Source organism: Ursus maritimus, unplaced genomic scaffold (genome assembly GCF_017311325.1).
Source record: "Ursus maritimus isolate PB19 unplaced genomic scaffold, ASM1731132v1 scaffold_11, whole genome shotgun sequence".
Taxonomy (NCBI): domain Eukaryota; kingdom Metazoa; phylum Chordata; class Mammalia; order Carnivora; family Ursidae; genus Ursus; species Ursus maritimus.
In genome coordinates this window covers 44,006,447-44,023,506 of record NW_024423453.1, presented here as the reverse complement: position 1 = coordinate 44,023,506, position 17,060 = coordinate 44,006,447, and the positions used below count along the sequence as shown (strand labels likewise).

Below are 17,060 nucleotides of genomic sequence, written 5' to 3'. Positions count from 1 at the left end.
CTCTAAGTCTACTTATAGATGAGGAAATTGAGATCTATAGACATTAATTGAAGCAGCGAAAGTACCTCTACTGAAAATTTGCAGACGCGATCCCGAAAATCAGCTTTTCAGATACGGATTGTTTCCAAAATGTCTTTGTTCTTTGCAATGGGACAAATATCATTGGAAGAAGCCAGGCATACTTTGGAAAAGAGAGGGTTTTTTAATTAATTTAATGCTGAAAGTAGGTTTTTTTCTCTTTTTTCTTTTTCTTTTTTCTCTTTCTTTTTTCTTTTTTTTTTTTCTTCTTTCATTTCTCTTACAAAGAACACTTCCTCATAGTTAGCCAAATTTATCTACAACTTGTCAATAGACAATCTCTTTGGTTATTTGCAAGAGCATTGAGTAAACACTGAGGCTAACCCAGGGGACCACAAGGGTTATAGCAGTAGACAAGTATCTGTGTTAAGGTGCAACGACTAAAGCTTTAGAATCAGCCTGGGATTAAACTCAGCTCTGCTACATATTGATTTTACAATTTCTCTCAAGGTCCACAGCCAGTGATTAATAATATTGGTACTTACCTGCCCCATCTGACCGCTAGAAAGGCAGCCCACCAGGTGTGTGAGTTTGTGTATGTATGTATTTAAATCAATGGATTTAGGTGTTGAATCACTAAATTGTGCACCTGACACTAATATTAACACTGCATGGTAACTAACTGAAATTTAAAAACAAATTTAAAAAAAAGTACATGGTATGTTGTACGTCCTTCAACTAATACCATAAAAAATAAAGATCAATCAATCCATAGATAGAGGGAGCAGGACAGAAGGTGAACCAAGCCCTACTCCCCGCAGCTGCTTGGACAAGCCACTTTTTGAAACTTAGTTTCTTTATTTGGAAAATGATGACTCCCACATCGCAGGATTGGTGTAGGAACAAATGAGATGATACATGTGAGAACATTTTTAAATTTCAAAGCTACATTTTTCAATTAGTATCTCCACTTAAAGGATTTTAGCATGATATAGACAGAGGAAAAGAAACATGGAAATAAACAAACCCACATTACTATTTTTCCTCCCAATGTATATTTTCTTTAGATATTAGCATGTTTTCATAGTTTTTGTTTTGTTTTGTTTTGCAAAAGAATGGATGGATGTGTGGATGGATGGATGGATGAAAGGTATTTTTGTCATTATATCACTAATTTCATAAAATGTAAAGTCTCTACGTTTACACTTATTATTTTTAAGGAAATGGGGTAGAATGTGACATACAGAAGTTTTACGACTGTGTTTCTCCTACACTTGGTAAGTGGTTTAATTTACTTCTTCATTCTCAGGACTTACATGAAAGTAACTCAGAGTTATACAAGACATTAAATCATCCTATGGCTAATCCAGAAATGAAACAGAATAGAGACTGTAAAAAAGGAGTTTTTCAATGTTCTTAAAATTAAGCACAGTAGCTTTTACAGACCTAAACAGTAAAACAAAACAAACCCCTCTGATTTCAAGATAAATCTGAATTAAAGATTTTCAGTGACAAAGTAACAGCAAGAGAGGTTTGATTTTTATTTCTGTTTTAGGTTTTTTTTAATTTGATACTTTTGTATAATCAAAACAGCTTTGTTGTTTTTTTCTTATTACATAAAGCATGCAAGTTATGACTAGTTCAAACATTGCAGAACAGAGAAGAATCTTGTGGAAATAGAAGTTGCAACACTCTGAGAATTACTGTCATTATTTAGGTGACCATCTTTCATTTATTCATTTCATTATACATATATTATAAATAAATACATATGTTATATATAAATGCATATATAAATTTTTTATGCAAATGAGATCAAAATCATACATGCCGCCTTTACTGGGGACAATTTCTTCTTAAGCAACATTTTTTTTTTTTTGCTTTCATATTGTTTATCTTAACCCCTAACCAATGTTAACACTCTAGTATATTCTACCTTTATTTTTTCCCCATATGTAGCTTCCTGTTTATGATGTTAAATCATTAGGGTTTTCTAATTAAAATAGAATAATATTATATGCCCTCTTAAAAAACTTGCTATTCTATCCCCTTGTGCAACTATCTCCAGGAAACCAGAAATAGAATTCAGTTTCTTTTCCATTGTTGTAAAATATTGCATGGAATGGATATGGGTAGAAGGAATCTCACATATTTTTTAATAGCTTCCAAGCCAAATACGCAAAAGTCAGACTAGTGATCAGAGAGTTAAGAGGTACGTTGGCAAATGTCTTATAATTTCTTATCCTTGATGGGGGCTGGAGAGAAAGTTTGGGGAAACAAATCATGCATGCAGTTCTTCAGAGGGTGTTGTAGGAAAATGGGGCGCACAGACAAGTGTGTGTTTGTGAGAGTATATGTGTGTGAGTGGATGTGTCTGTGTGACTAGAGGGAAAGAGTGATGGTTTTAACCAGTGTAAAGAACTAGAGGATGTTGCAAAAGGCATGCCCTGAACGAGTATCAAAGTTAGATTCTGGGGGAAAAAAAAGTCCAAAGTTTATCATTAATCAGGGGGTCTTGGTGAACAAAGGGTTCACAAGAACAAAGAATTTCAGTAACAAGGCCACAGGAAAACAAGAACTGGAATATCTACCAAGACAGGGGAGCAGTGAGGGGCGCCTGGGTGGCACAGCGGTTAAGCTTCTGCCTTCGACTCAGGGCGTGATCCCGGTGTTATGGGATCAAGCCCCACATCAGGCTCCTCTGCTATGAGCCTACTTCTTCCTCTCCCAACCCCTGCTTGTGTTCCCTCTCTCACTGGCTGTCTCTATCTCTGTCAAATAAATAAATAAAATCTTAAAAAAAAAAAAAAGAGAGGAGCAGTGAGACTGGACACTGGGATGTGGTCCAAAGGAATGCAGGAGACAAATATCACCTCCTGTAGGGGGTTTTTTTCAGGATGCATTTGCATAGATAGCCTGATTGTTCAATAGAAGTCTAGAGAAAACATAGGGCGGAGAACCTCTGGCCAATTTAGAAGTCACTGGGTCCACAATCTCATCACCCAGCCACATATTTCACAGTTAGAACTTGCGATAAACCCAAGGGTAAGTTTACTTTAAACCTGAGTCTTTGGCTTTAAGGAGTATGTCTGAGTATGCTTCTCAGAGCAACCCAATGTCACACAAACAACTTTCCATCTTTCTCCTGTCCAAATGGATACTACTTTATGGAAATAAACCCAGAGAATTTTCTGGAAAGAATTTCTGATCTCTAACAAAGATCAAAATCCAAGGACTCCATGAATTTTAAAGATAACAGCTCCTATGCTTATATTCTCTCTCCTTTGCTATATTTGTACTAAAATATAAATTAAATGTAAACACCATTTGTTAAGAAAGTAATGATAGAATTTGGTAGCCACTTTTTTGCATTGAAAATGAAATGATAAAATTTTTAAAAGCTCTGTCCTCCCAACTGTAAAATAGTCCTCTTCTCTGACTATCCTGTCCTGATTTTCATTTCAGACCTCATTGATGTTAAGGGACTATGTACAATGGGAACACATAATTCTAGCTGCCCTGTTCCTTGTGAAGAAACAGAGTACCCTGCTACTATTTCTTATTCTACTTTTCCAAGTCAAAAAGCTTTGAAATACCTTTCGAAGAAATTAAATCAAAGTCAGGAATATATCAGGTAATCTTTTTAGTCTTGTAAACGATTTGTAATTAACAGGAATATTTTATTTACTCAAAACAAAATTTTGATCAATCAAAGGAGGCAATGGCTTACATCACTAAATTAACCATGAAAATCGAGAATTTTAAAAGTGGATAAGGTCATGTCTTTCAGTCCTTCAGTTTTAATTGTGTGAAAAGTAACATGAGGCCTGCCTGAGTGATTTGCTCAAGATCTTACCTTTGTAGACTGACAGGGGAGAATAACACTGCTGACTAATACGAGTTGATGCTTTAAAATAGGAAAACTCCTTCATTGCATGTCACAGAGTTTGAGTGTTTTAATAACTATAAGGTTGATGGGGCACAAATTATTATTCTCATTTTACAGGTGAGGACACTGACACACACTGTCTCGAGTAACTGTCCTAGGAAGGTAGTCAGTGGCCCAGAAAGAACTTAGGCCCAAGACCTATGACTCCAGTCTCCCTATATTTTTCCACAAAGATATATCCTTCCAAATTTGATTAAGTGAAGATTAATTTAGGTCTCTTTCTGCTACACCATGCTGCCTCTTCAAAATTACAAGTCAAACTTCATAGAGAACTCTTTGTTTTCAAATGAGGGAGCAACCTTAACATTTATCTTTGGTTTTGTTTATATTTGTAAGCCGAGCACCTGAAACAACAATATAGAACATGAGTGTTTGTACTTTAATATAATGAATAGATATTAACCCATTAAAAGCTGATTTCCTGCTGCACAGCCAGATATCTAACGTTGAAAGCACAGTTGGATTCCACTTTTAGCCTGGTGTTCATTTTCACAAAATAAATAAAATACTCTTCCCATGGAAATGCCCGGACAATAAAGTGATCTTTACAAGTCAGAGAGAAAAAGTACTTTCATCAGGACAGGGTTGATAGGTATGATCTCAAACACTTAGAAGATACAAAGATGAAAGGCAAGAAAATTTGCAATTATCTCTTTGTTGACACTCTCGTGTCCAGAACAGATGTCCCTTTATATTCCATTTTCATATGGAAAAGTGATTTACTTATGGTATTATTTCTGTTATACTTAAATATGCCCGAGAAGTGTAGTTTGTGTGCCTTTTGGCTGATGGAGATCTCCTGAGTTTCATCATGATTTAATATATAGAGGATGTAGGCATGATTTTGGAGACCTACTGGTGACTCAGAAAAGAACCCATGTATAACGAAGACAATCCTAGAGAACACTGAGGTTTTTCTTCCCCTGCAACTTAGATTATTATAAACATTTCTCCAGTTAATCCTATCACGTCATTGGCATGTGGGGACCGTATGTAGTTGTGAATTGTAGAGGCTGTAACTACGAGGAACCAGGCAAGTAGCTGATTTGACGCGGCGGGAAGCAGGGGTGTCACAATTGTAGCTGGAGCCGGTGGTTAGAAGTCACACGTATAATTAATAAAGTGGTTTGGGGACAGGCACCAGAAATCAAAGAATAGTAAATCAGAAAACACAAATGCAGTTTGTCAGGAGAACACATGTGAAGTCTCAGCAGTGGTAAGATATGAAGCAAAGCAACCCCTAACTTAATCAGGAAGACTGCATGTGTTTCTTCCTGGAGCGCAAACCAACCTCAGACTCTGACCATTCGGGGCCTCACATGGCCATTGCTGAACCTCATTATAAAGATGATGGGAAGCTTCGCTTAACTAAGGCGGGCAGTACGGGGATGAATATAAGGGTAACTTCTGGCTGCATCTTGGCCAATTTCATTAGTAGAACAAACGAACTTTTTAAATTGTTCTGTTTGAATTTAACAAATTTTCAAGCAAAAATTGTATGAAATTGTTTTATGCAAAACAAATTCATTCCCCTTAATATAACACTCATACCAAGTAACTGGGAGTATTTGTGTAATGTTTTGTAAATGCAATAAACACTCAATTTTTCCTTGATGGCCTTACCATTATTAAAATCCAGATATTTTATAATTGTGCCTCTCCTGCGCCAAACAGATATTCTCGGACTTAAATCCTGAACAATTTCACTACATCATGAGGCACAGATTCAATGAGACCCAAATTACTGGGCAAGTCACCTGACTGAGAGAAGTTGAGTAAATATCACAATATTTTTGTAAGGGATGAATTTATCTTCTCTCAAAAACACAGATGGGTAATTATTGGAAATGGTTATGTGGTTTGTGCTTGGGAAATTAAACAGTATTATCAGTGCACATGCAAATTAGGAGCATGATGGGAGACAAAAAGATTACAATATTACTAAAATTACTGGACTTCCAAGACAACTTTATTATTTCCTTCACCTTGGCAACTGTTTTATTATTTGTAAATATGACAGTACCCCCTGATTATCTACTTAAACATAGTACATTCTCCTGTTACCCCTGGTTAAACCAATGGAAATTAAGTAAACATATTAATGACATATTTTGAATTAAGTGTATTTGGGAATATTGATTTCTAAAACTCTGAACAATTAGGAGAGTGATTTACAGCCATGTTCCTAAGATATATTAGAAGATACCATATAATTCTAGGAAACATTGTTAATAGGATTCATTCTTAATGACAATTATTGTTGCCATCTGAAAATCATCGGGTGGTTGGTTTCCACCTCAGCTTATAAAACACGTTAATATTTACCCCTTTGTTCATTGGTTTCATCTTCAATTTGTTCCCTTATTTGTTCATTTTACAAATATGCCATGAGCACCTATTATATGTCAGGATTTAGGGTGTTCTAGGCTTTAAGCTTTCCTCAGTGAACAAAAGACAAAAACCCTGACTTGTTACACTTATTTTCATTGGGGTGAAGATGAACAATAAATATATATATAGTCATGTCAGATGGTGCTAAATGCTGTGGAGAGAAAGGAAGCAGAAAAGGGGTCTGAGGAAGCCAAAGTCAGGGAGGGTCTTCTCAGTGTTGGGGACTGTGATCTACCCTGGAAGCTGACAGTTGAGTAAAGACCTAAAGCAGTTGTCCCCAAACTTTTTGATCTCAAGGTCCCTTTGCATTCTTAAAAGTTACCGAAGAGTCTAACAAGCTTTTCTTTGTGTGACTTGTATCAATATTTGTCACATTGAAAATTTAAACTATGAAAATGTTATATATTAATTCATTTACGATGACAATAATAAATGTACTATATGGCAATATAGATAAAAGCTTCTTACAAACTATTTCCTGAAACAAAAAATAATTTAGGAAGAGGAGCGAGAATATTATAAATTTCTTCAGTATCTGGCTTAATAGAAGACAGATGGATTCGCACCTTAGTAATTAATCTGTTGATTTATGTAATTTTGGTTGAAGAATGTAAAGAAAATCTCGGGTCAAACAGATATATGTGGTTGGGAAAGAGAGACATATTTTAATAGCCTTTGTAGATATGTGACACTTTTCTTTGATAACACATCAAAACTCAACAAGTGTAGTTTCTTCAATGTTAATTGCAAGTTGTATCTTGTGGTTGCCCCACAGGGAGTGGGATTGTCTCTCCGTTCAAAATTTGATTTGGATGTTGGGACCTATGAGGCCACAGATGCATCAAGAGGGCATGAAAAAAATTCATTGGTCATGTAATGAGACTTTCTGGGAAGTTTCTGAGCTCTCCCAAGCAGATCCTCTGTTGGCTTGGAAGAACAAGGAGAGGCAACTGGCTTTGCCTTTCATTGTGGACGTAAAGGAGGACTTAGATGAGAGATCTCAAGGGTTTGAGCTTTCCCAGGTGCCAAAGAAAAAAGTACATGGGCTTTCTTATCAGCTTAATCTCTTACAGGACAAGAAGAGGGAAGGGTGTCATTTGAAAGCTGCCATTTGAAAGTAGTGAAATATCAAAACATATCAATGAAGTTTTCATATTTATATATATTAATATCTATTGATATTATACTTTCAATGGATCTTTCATCCATGAATGATTTTGAACATAATTTGTTGTCATTAGAAAAATTCTCTGAGTTGTGCAGATCTTCCAGATATTGATCCATTTAATTATATAATATACATTTCATTTTAATATCATTATTTATCAGAAAAGTCTTTAAAAATTAGGGAGTTATCAAGCTTATCATAACAGACACAAATTTTCCAAAATTATAACTATAGCATAAAAGCTAAGCTTTAAATTTATTATTAACTGCAAATCTTATCAGTTATTTCTCTTGAAGTGATGTCATTTTCTTCATTTTTGTGACAATGTCTGCTAAATATCATAGTCTGAATAACCATAGTTTGCCAATCATCCTTTCAAGTAAAAATGATGTTCCATGTAAATGTGGCTACTGTAGCTTTCTTGAAATAACAACCACAGTGAAAATGTCAAATAATATGTTCATATATTACGAAAATAATTTTGACTTTGTGAACCTTCCAAAAAGATATTGGGGACCCCCAAGCATCTGTAACCGCACTTTGAAAACTGCTGATCTGAAAGAGATATAAGAACTAGCCTCAATAATAAATGGTGGAAGAACATTCCAGAAGGAGGGGAACTCGAATGCAGAGGGAGATCCTAAGGCAACAGCATGTGTCATGTATGGGTAGAATAGAATAGAAGTTGCTGTGGCAGGAAGCTGTGTAACCAATGGCTAAGGATGGTAGGGAATGAGTTGAGAAAGTTCAAAGTGAGGAGGCAGGTGGCAGAGCTAGGGTCGTGGAATTTTACTCAGAGTATACTAGGATGTATCTGTGGAGTTTTGAGCAAAAGAGTGATATGATTTGCGAGTCGCAGAAATATTATTTTGGTTATTGTGTGATGAAAAGAGGTTATGTGTATATTGCAATGAAATACATTAAAACTGAAAGTGGAAAGACCAATCAGAAAGCTACTGGAAAAATCCAGGTGAAATGAGAGCTTTGGCAAAGGTGGTGGTAGTGAATGTGGTGAGAGGTGGTTGGATTCTGTATATATTCTGAAGGTAAAACAAATATTTACGCATGGATTTGGCTGGGCAGTATATTGTATTATTACAATATAAATGAAGAAATATCAAGAGCTTGTCTTGGAATATGTTCAATTTGAAATACCTATTGAATATTCAAATAAAAATACCATAAGACAGTTGGATTTTTTTTTAAGATTTTACTTATTTATTTGACAGTGAGAGAGACAGCCAGGGAGAGAGGAAACACAAGCAGGGGGAGTGGGAGAGGAAGAAGCAGGCTCCCAGCGGAGAAGCCTGATGTGGGGCTCGATCCCAGATCACCAGGATTGCACCCTGAGCCGAAGGCAGACTCTCAATGACTGAGCCACCCAAGCGCCCCAAGACAGTTGGATTTTTATTAAAGTTCAAAGTAAGATCTGAGCTGGAGAGTGTGAGGGTATCCAAGACTATATGAAGAGTTATGTTAAAATAGTTTTTATTCACTCCGGTCTCATATAAAGCTTCCTAGAAGAAACTAAGAAAGCAGAGTTTCTGCCTTAATATTATAAATGATATAAAGTAAATGACTGCCATTTATTGTGACCACATTAGCTTTATTGTGTCAACATTAAATGAGATCTGAATTTAAAATGAATATTACTTTCATCAAAGAAGAGTTAAAAGTAGTGCTGACAATCTTGAGCTAGAGTAACTTTGTTTTTATCCCCAGGGAGAATCTCGTGAACATTGAAATAAATTATAGTGACTTAAACTATAAGATAACTCAGCAGCAAAAAGCAGTGAGTGTGTCTGAATTACTTGGTAAGTGCTCTTTAGATGTTCCTCAATTTTTAAGACGTTTTCTATCAGTTTTTTTTTTCCTTTTGTACTTAAGGTTTTAGCTTATCAATGGAGGGGAAGAGATAGTGGTTGTTTTTCATCTGTCATTTAAATCTGACACTTTCCCACTCCCTAGACACAGCTCCAGCAAATTTCACACCAGCTTTCACAAAGAAAAGGCTGACATTCATATTTACACACAGTATTTTACTTTCCCTTTAGACACTACTCCCTTCCCCAGCAAATGACTACTGTAGAGTGTTCCAGCAATCCTACCTCTGAGTAGTCTGTCAGGTATCTCAGACCTCCACGCAGAACTCCACCCAGACTGGATTGAAAAGAAGAGACCGAGCAAGCAAAATTCAGCCTTTAAGTTACAACCATTGTCTGTTCACGTCCTTAACAAATTAAATTGCTGATTTCCTAGATCTCATTGAGTACTTAGAGGAAGTCATGTCGGAGACAGTAGAGAGTGTTAGATTAAGGCAAAATGACAGTGGTCACACACTGACAGCTGCACCCTGAACGGGGAGGAAATATACAAATTCCTCAAAGCTCTAGGGGCAACCTTTACTTCACTACTCCACTTTACAAAAGTAGCATGATCCTACGAATGGCCAAGGGCAATGAGAAAAAGATTAATGATTTAAGAAGTTAGTGCTTGAGTAGTCAGTCATATTCATAGAGACAAAAACTTGGATGGTGGTTGCAAGGGGCTAGGGAGAATGAGGGATTGGGGAGATTTTTTTAATGGGTGCGGAGTTTCAGTTTGGGAAAATGAAAATTTTCTGGAGATGGATGGTGGTGAGGGTTGCACAACAGTGTGAATGGACTTAATGCCACAGAGCCATACGTTTAAAATCTATTAAAATGGTAAATTTTATATTACTTTTACCACAAAAGAAGCACAAACAATAAAGACAAATACAGATTTTAAAAATTTCTTATACACAGGGCAATATTGTGTGAACATATTTTTGTTGGATGAAATATTACAAATGCTTAAAAAGGTAGTTTTCCAAAAAAAAAAAAAAAAGATAGTTTTCCAAATTGCTTGGAAATTTGTTTCTGGAAAACATCATCACTCAATAAAGCCATCTAAATGTTACATTTCTGTTCTTCATTCAATACAGGGAAATGAGTTTATAATTGTCTAGGATATTCAATTAATTTGCCTAGATTTAATATCTTCCTAAATGTTTGAGTTATACTTTTGGAAAAAGATTTTATAATTGTTTTCTCTCTCTCTCCCCCCCCCAAGGCATCAGTTGGTTCTTCCTCTGTAACTTTCTCCTTTTTGAGATGATTTACATAAATATTATTTTATGATATTTATTGCCATTACTTAATTTATACCAAACTTAAAATGATACAATTCACTTATCTTCATATAATATCGGTTATGATTAACTTCTTAGGTTCCAATAATTTAAATTCTACTAATGCTTAGTTTTCTTTTTATTAGAAAAACATGATTTATTCAATTTCGTTATTGGTTTTATTACAGCAGATGTTGGCGGTCAACTGGGCCTATTTTGTGGGGCCAGTATGATTACAATTATAGAAATTATTGAATATGTATTCACCAATTTCTACTGGATATGCATTTTGTTCTTGCTGAAGATACCCGAAATGACACAGGGGGTTCCTCCACCTCAGCATCATCTGGGGAAGAGAAATCGCATAGAAGAATGCTAATGTTCATGCAGGACAAGCTTTTGCTCTTCTCTTCATAATACATTCAAATTTATTCATGGCTAATTCATTGTTATGTAACTTTATCTTATAGTTTGGGGATTCAATAAAAGTCATTGTAGGTATCTATCTCTTGATACATATCTTTATCTTTTTCTGTATTTATGTATAAATGTTAATTTGTATATATATAAAAAACAAGTGCTGTTTTATTTTTTTCACCATAGAATTCCCAGCACCTACAACAGTAGAGATTGTGTATAGGGTCATAAATATATTTTTTTAATGAATGAGTGTTTGTGGAATGCAAAGACGTTCTTTATGAATGGATATGCAAAGTGAACCTGGTAAATGAACTGTAGATGAGGAGACAAGATACTTTTTTATTGAGAAAATAGTATGTGTAATTTGTGCTTTACAAAATTTCAGAGATTTTTTATTTTCACTAAAATTCAACATAATTTTATTTTTTCTGGAGAGTTCTACTGTATAACTTTTTGAGGGGCAACAATCTCTATTTCCTATTCAGGTGAATACCTAAAATAAATCTATTTAAAAATAACGTTAAAGTTATGGTCTACTGGGAGTACGGAGTGTTTTGTTAGTTTCTCCAAGTAGCTCCATGTACTTATATGTAAGTGCCCTGGAAAAGAGGCCAGTGCGATCAGAAGGACTCAAGCAAATGAGAAATATGTATATCTCATGACCTGGAAATCCCAATCATGATAAATACTTCAGAGGAATTCTCCCGCAGGCATGTGACAGGCTAGGAGTTTCCTCATCTACATAGCTGTTAGCGGAGAGACCTATGTCAGTGGTGTGGGGACACGCTCTGAGAGACAAAGGAGCAGAGCGAGACTGTGGATTAAATGTAATCACCCCCAAATATTGATACAGTGATAAATCTTAAAAATAAAGTGTTAGGTAGAAAAAAGCTTCAAGGACTCCTGGGTGGCTCAGTCAGTTAAATGTCTGCCTTCAGCTCAGGTCATGATCTCGGGGTCCTGATGGAGCCCCATGTTGGGCTCCCTGCTCAGCGGGGACTCTGCTTCTCCCTCTGCCTGCTGCGCCTTCCTGTTGCCTGTGTTCTCGCCCATGCACTCTCTCAAATGAATAAATAAAAAATCTTACAAAAAGAAAGAATGAAATCCCTTAAAAAAAAAGAAAAAAATCTTTATTAAAAACACAAAACATTCCCAAAGGCTATCATGCATGAGTTTATGTAAATTGAATAGGCATGCACACAGAACAAGTATATATGTCTTAAGAGAACCACGTATTTAAAAAGTAAACAAAAATATAATATTAAATATTTACATAAAAAACACATTAGAAAGATTGCCTGTAGTGGAAAGGGGAACGAGAAGTGGGGAAACAGAACAAAATGAAATAAACAAGGTGAATAAATAAACAGGAAATACAAGAATGATGACAGTGCAATGTGAAAAATCCACTCATTTCTCTGTCCCATGGACCAAAAAAAGGAATAAAATATTTGGCTGCAAATATTTCCTGGGAGGGAGAAGCAGACTCCCCACTGAGCAGGGAGCCCTATGTGGGACTCGATCCCAGGACCCCAGGATCATGACCCAAGCTGAAGACAGATGCTTAACTGACTGAGCCACCCAGGCACCCCTGAAAGTATAAATATTCCTAAGGGGACAAATGGACTGATTCCACATTATGGGCTCACCTGGGACTAGAGGTGCTGGTCCACTGCCTGTAGTAGCAATATAGTCTCATGATATCTACCTTTCTAATGGCACATTTTCTTGGAAATGGACAAATGGGAACATTCTAGCAAGGCTATTTCTGCTATTCACCTGTGAGGGGATGGTAGGGCTGAATCTGAAACTCTCACCTAGAGATGCCAAGTCTGGATTAAGACAGGTAAATAAATGGATAGGCAGAAACCATAGAAGACGGAAAGGCAGCACAGAAATGACAAATGGCATTGGGAAAGAATACTGTCATTCTGTTCCTGAGAAGGCACCTCAGAACAAGAGTCCCGATGCTCTTCATTCACTCCGACATGGTGGTAGGTCATGATCCAGGCTCATTTGCTTTTCCTCTGAGACAGAAAAGGCCAAACTATAAAGTTTACCCAAGAATACCATTTGAGGTATTTGAAGAAAAGATATCAATTGCCATCCCTTGGTGACCTGCCTGAAAAATGAGTAGGTTGGAATCATCTCTTGGGTTTTGTTTTTCAAGTTATGTTTATCCTATTCATATTTTTGTAAAACCATAAATCACTAAAGATTCACCCATAGACTCTTCAGGAAGGACTATACCTAGAAGCTGAATATTTTGAGTTCCCATTTTCCAGGGGGCACTGTTCACAGAGGTGCAGAAAGTACAAGTAGAAAGTGGCAACAGCACTTATGGGGCTTAGCCAATATTGTCTCACCATCCTAAGGGGGACTAGGTGCCTGAGAAACACGATGTGGTGTGTTGAGCCAAGTGGTTTAGGCATTACTAGAGGCTGCCTGGCCTGGAAAGGCAATGTATAGATATGATAGACTACAGATATTTCTAAACTGATGGAGCATAATACTTGCTAACCGTTCTGAGAAAGTACTTGTATCCTTAATCAGGAAGGATTTGCTAATATCCTGCCTATAATGAGAACTGGTGTATTAAAAATTCAGTGGCATAAAAAGAAATGAGCTATCAAGCCATGAACAAACATGGCAGAACCTCAAATGCATGTTGTTAAGTGAAAGAAGCCATTCTGAAAAAACAACATACTGTATGAATCCAACCATACGACATTCTGAAAAAGGCAAAACTCTGAAAACAGTAAAAAGAGGAATCAGTGATTGACAGGGGCTCAGGGGAAGGAGAGAGGGATAAGTAGGTGATACACAAGAGATCAATGATTCCAGGATGAGGCTGTATTTTCAGAAGTTAACCGAAAATTCCCCATCGATGTCATACTCATGGGGATTGAGCATTAAATGATGTTTAAAATTTTCTTATGTTAACAAATCAAGGTATACCATTCAATTAAATATGAATTCTGCCAGTGACCATCTGGATGTCCTGAATAATTTGCACACTTTTCTAAGGCACTGGCAAAGTTTCTGTCTCTATTAGAAGTAAATTAAAATCATCTTCAGGCTATTCCTTTTGTCCTCCTGAAAACAAAGGGAGCTTTCCTACAACAATATGCACTAAATCATTCTTGTTTTGAGAGAGAAAGAGAAACAAAAGCTAATACACGATTGTGTGTGTATATATATATCTGTATATATACACACACATACATATATACTAATAATATGATTATATACACATATATACTAATACATGGTTAAGCTTCAGAATGCTACTGAAAAAAACTTTCAGAGAAGGTGAAGACAAATAACTATTTGCATTGTTGGAGATACCAAAACAGAGTTGAATCCTGTGGATCAGATTGGTAGAAGCTCGATAAACGGAGAGAAGGCTAGACCTTTGGCACAAAAGCTTGGAACAAAATCTTACAGCTACAGATTTGTACAGTGCATTTGTTAAACATCAAGGAGATTAGTTTAGAGAGCGTGGAAAGGGAAGCATGTTGAACTGGGCATCCTTTTGAACAAAAAGAGTGAGCAGATTATAGGAATCCTTGAATTCTTATCTAAGGTCATTGATCTTCATCCTGTAGCAAATTGAGAAAGAGCCACTCTAATTTCTCGAATGAAGTGGTTAGATTGTAGTTGGAGACAGAAAGGAAAAATAGGCTGTATGATACAACTATGAGCACAGAATGTGGGAATCTCCATGCACAGCCAATAGTAACGTTGACAGAAACAACTCTGAAGATTAATATGCAAGTACTTAGGCAGATTAAATATACACATAATTAGGACCCAGCAATTTTACTCTTGGAGACATAAATACATATTACATATAATATATATTTGATACTAAGTAGTATATTATGCATTTATTTTATGCATATATATATATCATAAATACCATAAATAAAATATATATAGGTCTTTCAAAAGCTGTATGTTGGGTCTTGTCCCTTTGGAACACTGAGAGTCCAGCTGTCATGTATAGGCCACATGGAGAGAAAAAAGTCTTAGAGGAGTACTGAGGTACCTAACAAGTGGATAAACTCTTCTTAGACCGTGGCCAGCCAAACAGAACTGAGTGAGTGATCCTAGCTAAAGCCACAAGGAGCAGAAGAAGCACAAGGATGACTATGTTGTTTTAAGCCTTAAAGTTTAAATAAAGAGGATTAAATTAATGTAGATATATATGAATTATCAGAACACAAGGGAGAAGTAAGAGAAAGAAAGAAAGACACAAAGGAAGGGAGGAAGGAGGGAAGGAAGGAGGGAAAAATAGGTAGCTATTTCTACTACGTGGGAACTGCATAACTGGTCTCTCATGCAGGATTCTTTACAAGCTGTCTACAGCAGGGACACCTGGGTAGCTCAGTTGGTTAAGTGTCTACCTGTGGCTCAGGTCATGATCCCAGGGTCCTGGGATCGAGTCCTGCATCGGGCTCCAGCTCAGCTCTCTCTCTGACAAATAAGTAAGTAAAATCTTAAAAAAAAAGAAAGAAGAAAGTTGTCTAGGGCACTCATTTTTTTCACATGAGAAGGAAAGGACACCCAGTTGATGTTGTGCAGCGGGACACATGGTCCCTTAAACGTGATGCAGACAACTGTAGAAGACATCCATCTCTGTGGTCTGCGCGCGCTGGAGACAAAGAACTGAACAGAAAATAGTGCTACACAGAACAGGACTCTCCACATGCTTAGAGGCTGTCAGACGATCTACATGACGAGGAAGAAAAAAAGATTAGAAAAATAAATAAATAGAAGACAAGGAAGAGATATCCAACACAGGATACTATGCTAATAGTAAATGCTCAACCACAAATAAACATTTTGAAAGAAATAGAAATAAAAATTAGGGGGAAAATGTGTATATTATCAGAGTATTACTATCTCTATTACATAGTATGTTCTAAAGAGTTTGCAAAAACCAACATCTCTCCCATGAAGAGGCTGAAGAATACAAATATGTCATATCCCCAGGAAGGAATAAGAACGATCCAGAAATACATGCAAATGTACTCAACCTCACTAATCATCACAGAAACACAGACAATTAAGAAGGGCCTCAGAGATTTAATAAATATAAAACACTAACAACACTACCTGCCGTTGCCAACAGTACAGGAAAATGGACCTATTCTTAAACTACTAATTTGTCTCATTCTGAAGGTAATTTGGAAATACATTGAAAGGCATTAAACATTATCAAGAAATTTCTCTACTTAAAATTTATTCTCTGAAGCTAAGAAGAAATGGGCACACAAATTTATGATTAATGAGGTTCATGGTAGCATTATTTGTAATGGTTAAAAAATGGAAACAAATGTAATTTTAAAAATGTGTTAAATTAAATTAATGATTATCCAGAGATATTTTGATTGATATAGGAAAATTCTCATGAGTTATAAATGGTATATGTAGTATTATTCAAATCTTACAAAAGAATATATGAAATTCGATTATATATGAGGCTTAATTAGAAGACAAATTTAAGTATTTGTCAAAGCATATAGAATATGGAGAATAGAAAACAGGGACTGAATGATAATTTAGGCATTAAGCTAGAGAAAACTCCAGAACAAATGTACAGTATGCTATATATTGATTAAATATAAGAAAAATGATTTTCAAATTAATCAGCATATCGAAAGTATTATCACATTAATTATTTAATTAAAAGATTAATCAACTATGGCCGAGTAGATTTTTATCTCAGGAAGGCAAAGATAGTTTAATATTTGGTAATTCATTGATATGATATAGATTTCAAAGCATATATAATACCTGATTATTCTAATCAATGGTAAACAAGTTATTTGATAAATTTCAACGTCTATGCCGGGAAATAAGAAAGGCTTAAAAAAACTAAAAAAGAAACTTTCTTAACATGGTAGAGAAAAACCAAACTTGAGCTGCTGGTCAATATTACACTTAGTGCTGAAAGA

The 17,060-nt window shown here is 35.9% G+C and overlaps 1 protein-coding gene across 1 annotated transcript in view; it reads left to right on the top strand.

Annotated features, from left to right (window-relative positions):
* The window catches only part of ASIC5 (acid sensing ion channel subunit family member 5), a 29,976-nt gene extending 18,871 nt beyond the window's left edge, over positions 1 to 11,105 (top strand). The window contains exons 7-10 of the mRNA XM_008685584.2: positions 1,239 to 1,295; positions 3,484 to 3,652; positions 9,249 to 9,340; positions 10,866 to 11,105. Of these exons, the coding sequence (XP_008683806.1) occupies positions 1,239 to 1,295; positions 3,484 to 3,652; positions 9,249 to 9,340; positions 10,866 to 11,056 (509 nt within the window). The 3' untranslated portion in view covers positions 11,057 to 11,105. The remainder of the gene's footprint in view (positions 1 to 1,238; positions 1,296 to 3,483; positions 3,653 to 9,248; positions 9,341 to 10,865) is intronic.
* Positions 11,106 to 17,060: the final 5,955 nt, after the last annotated feature.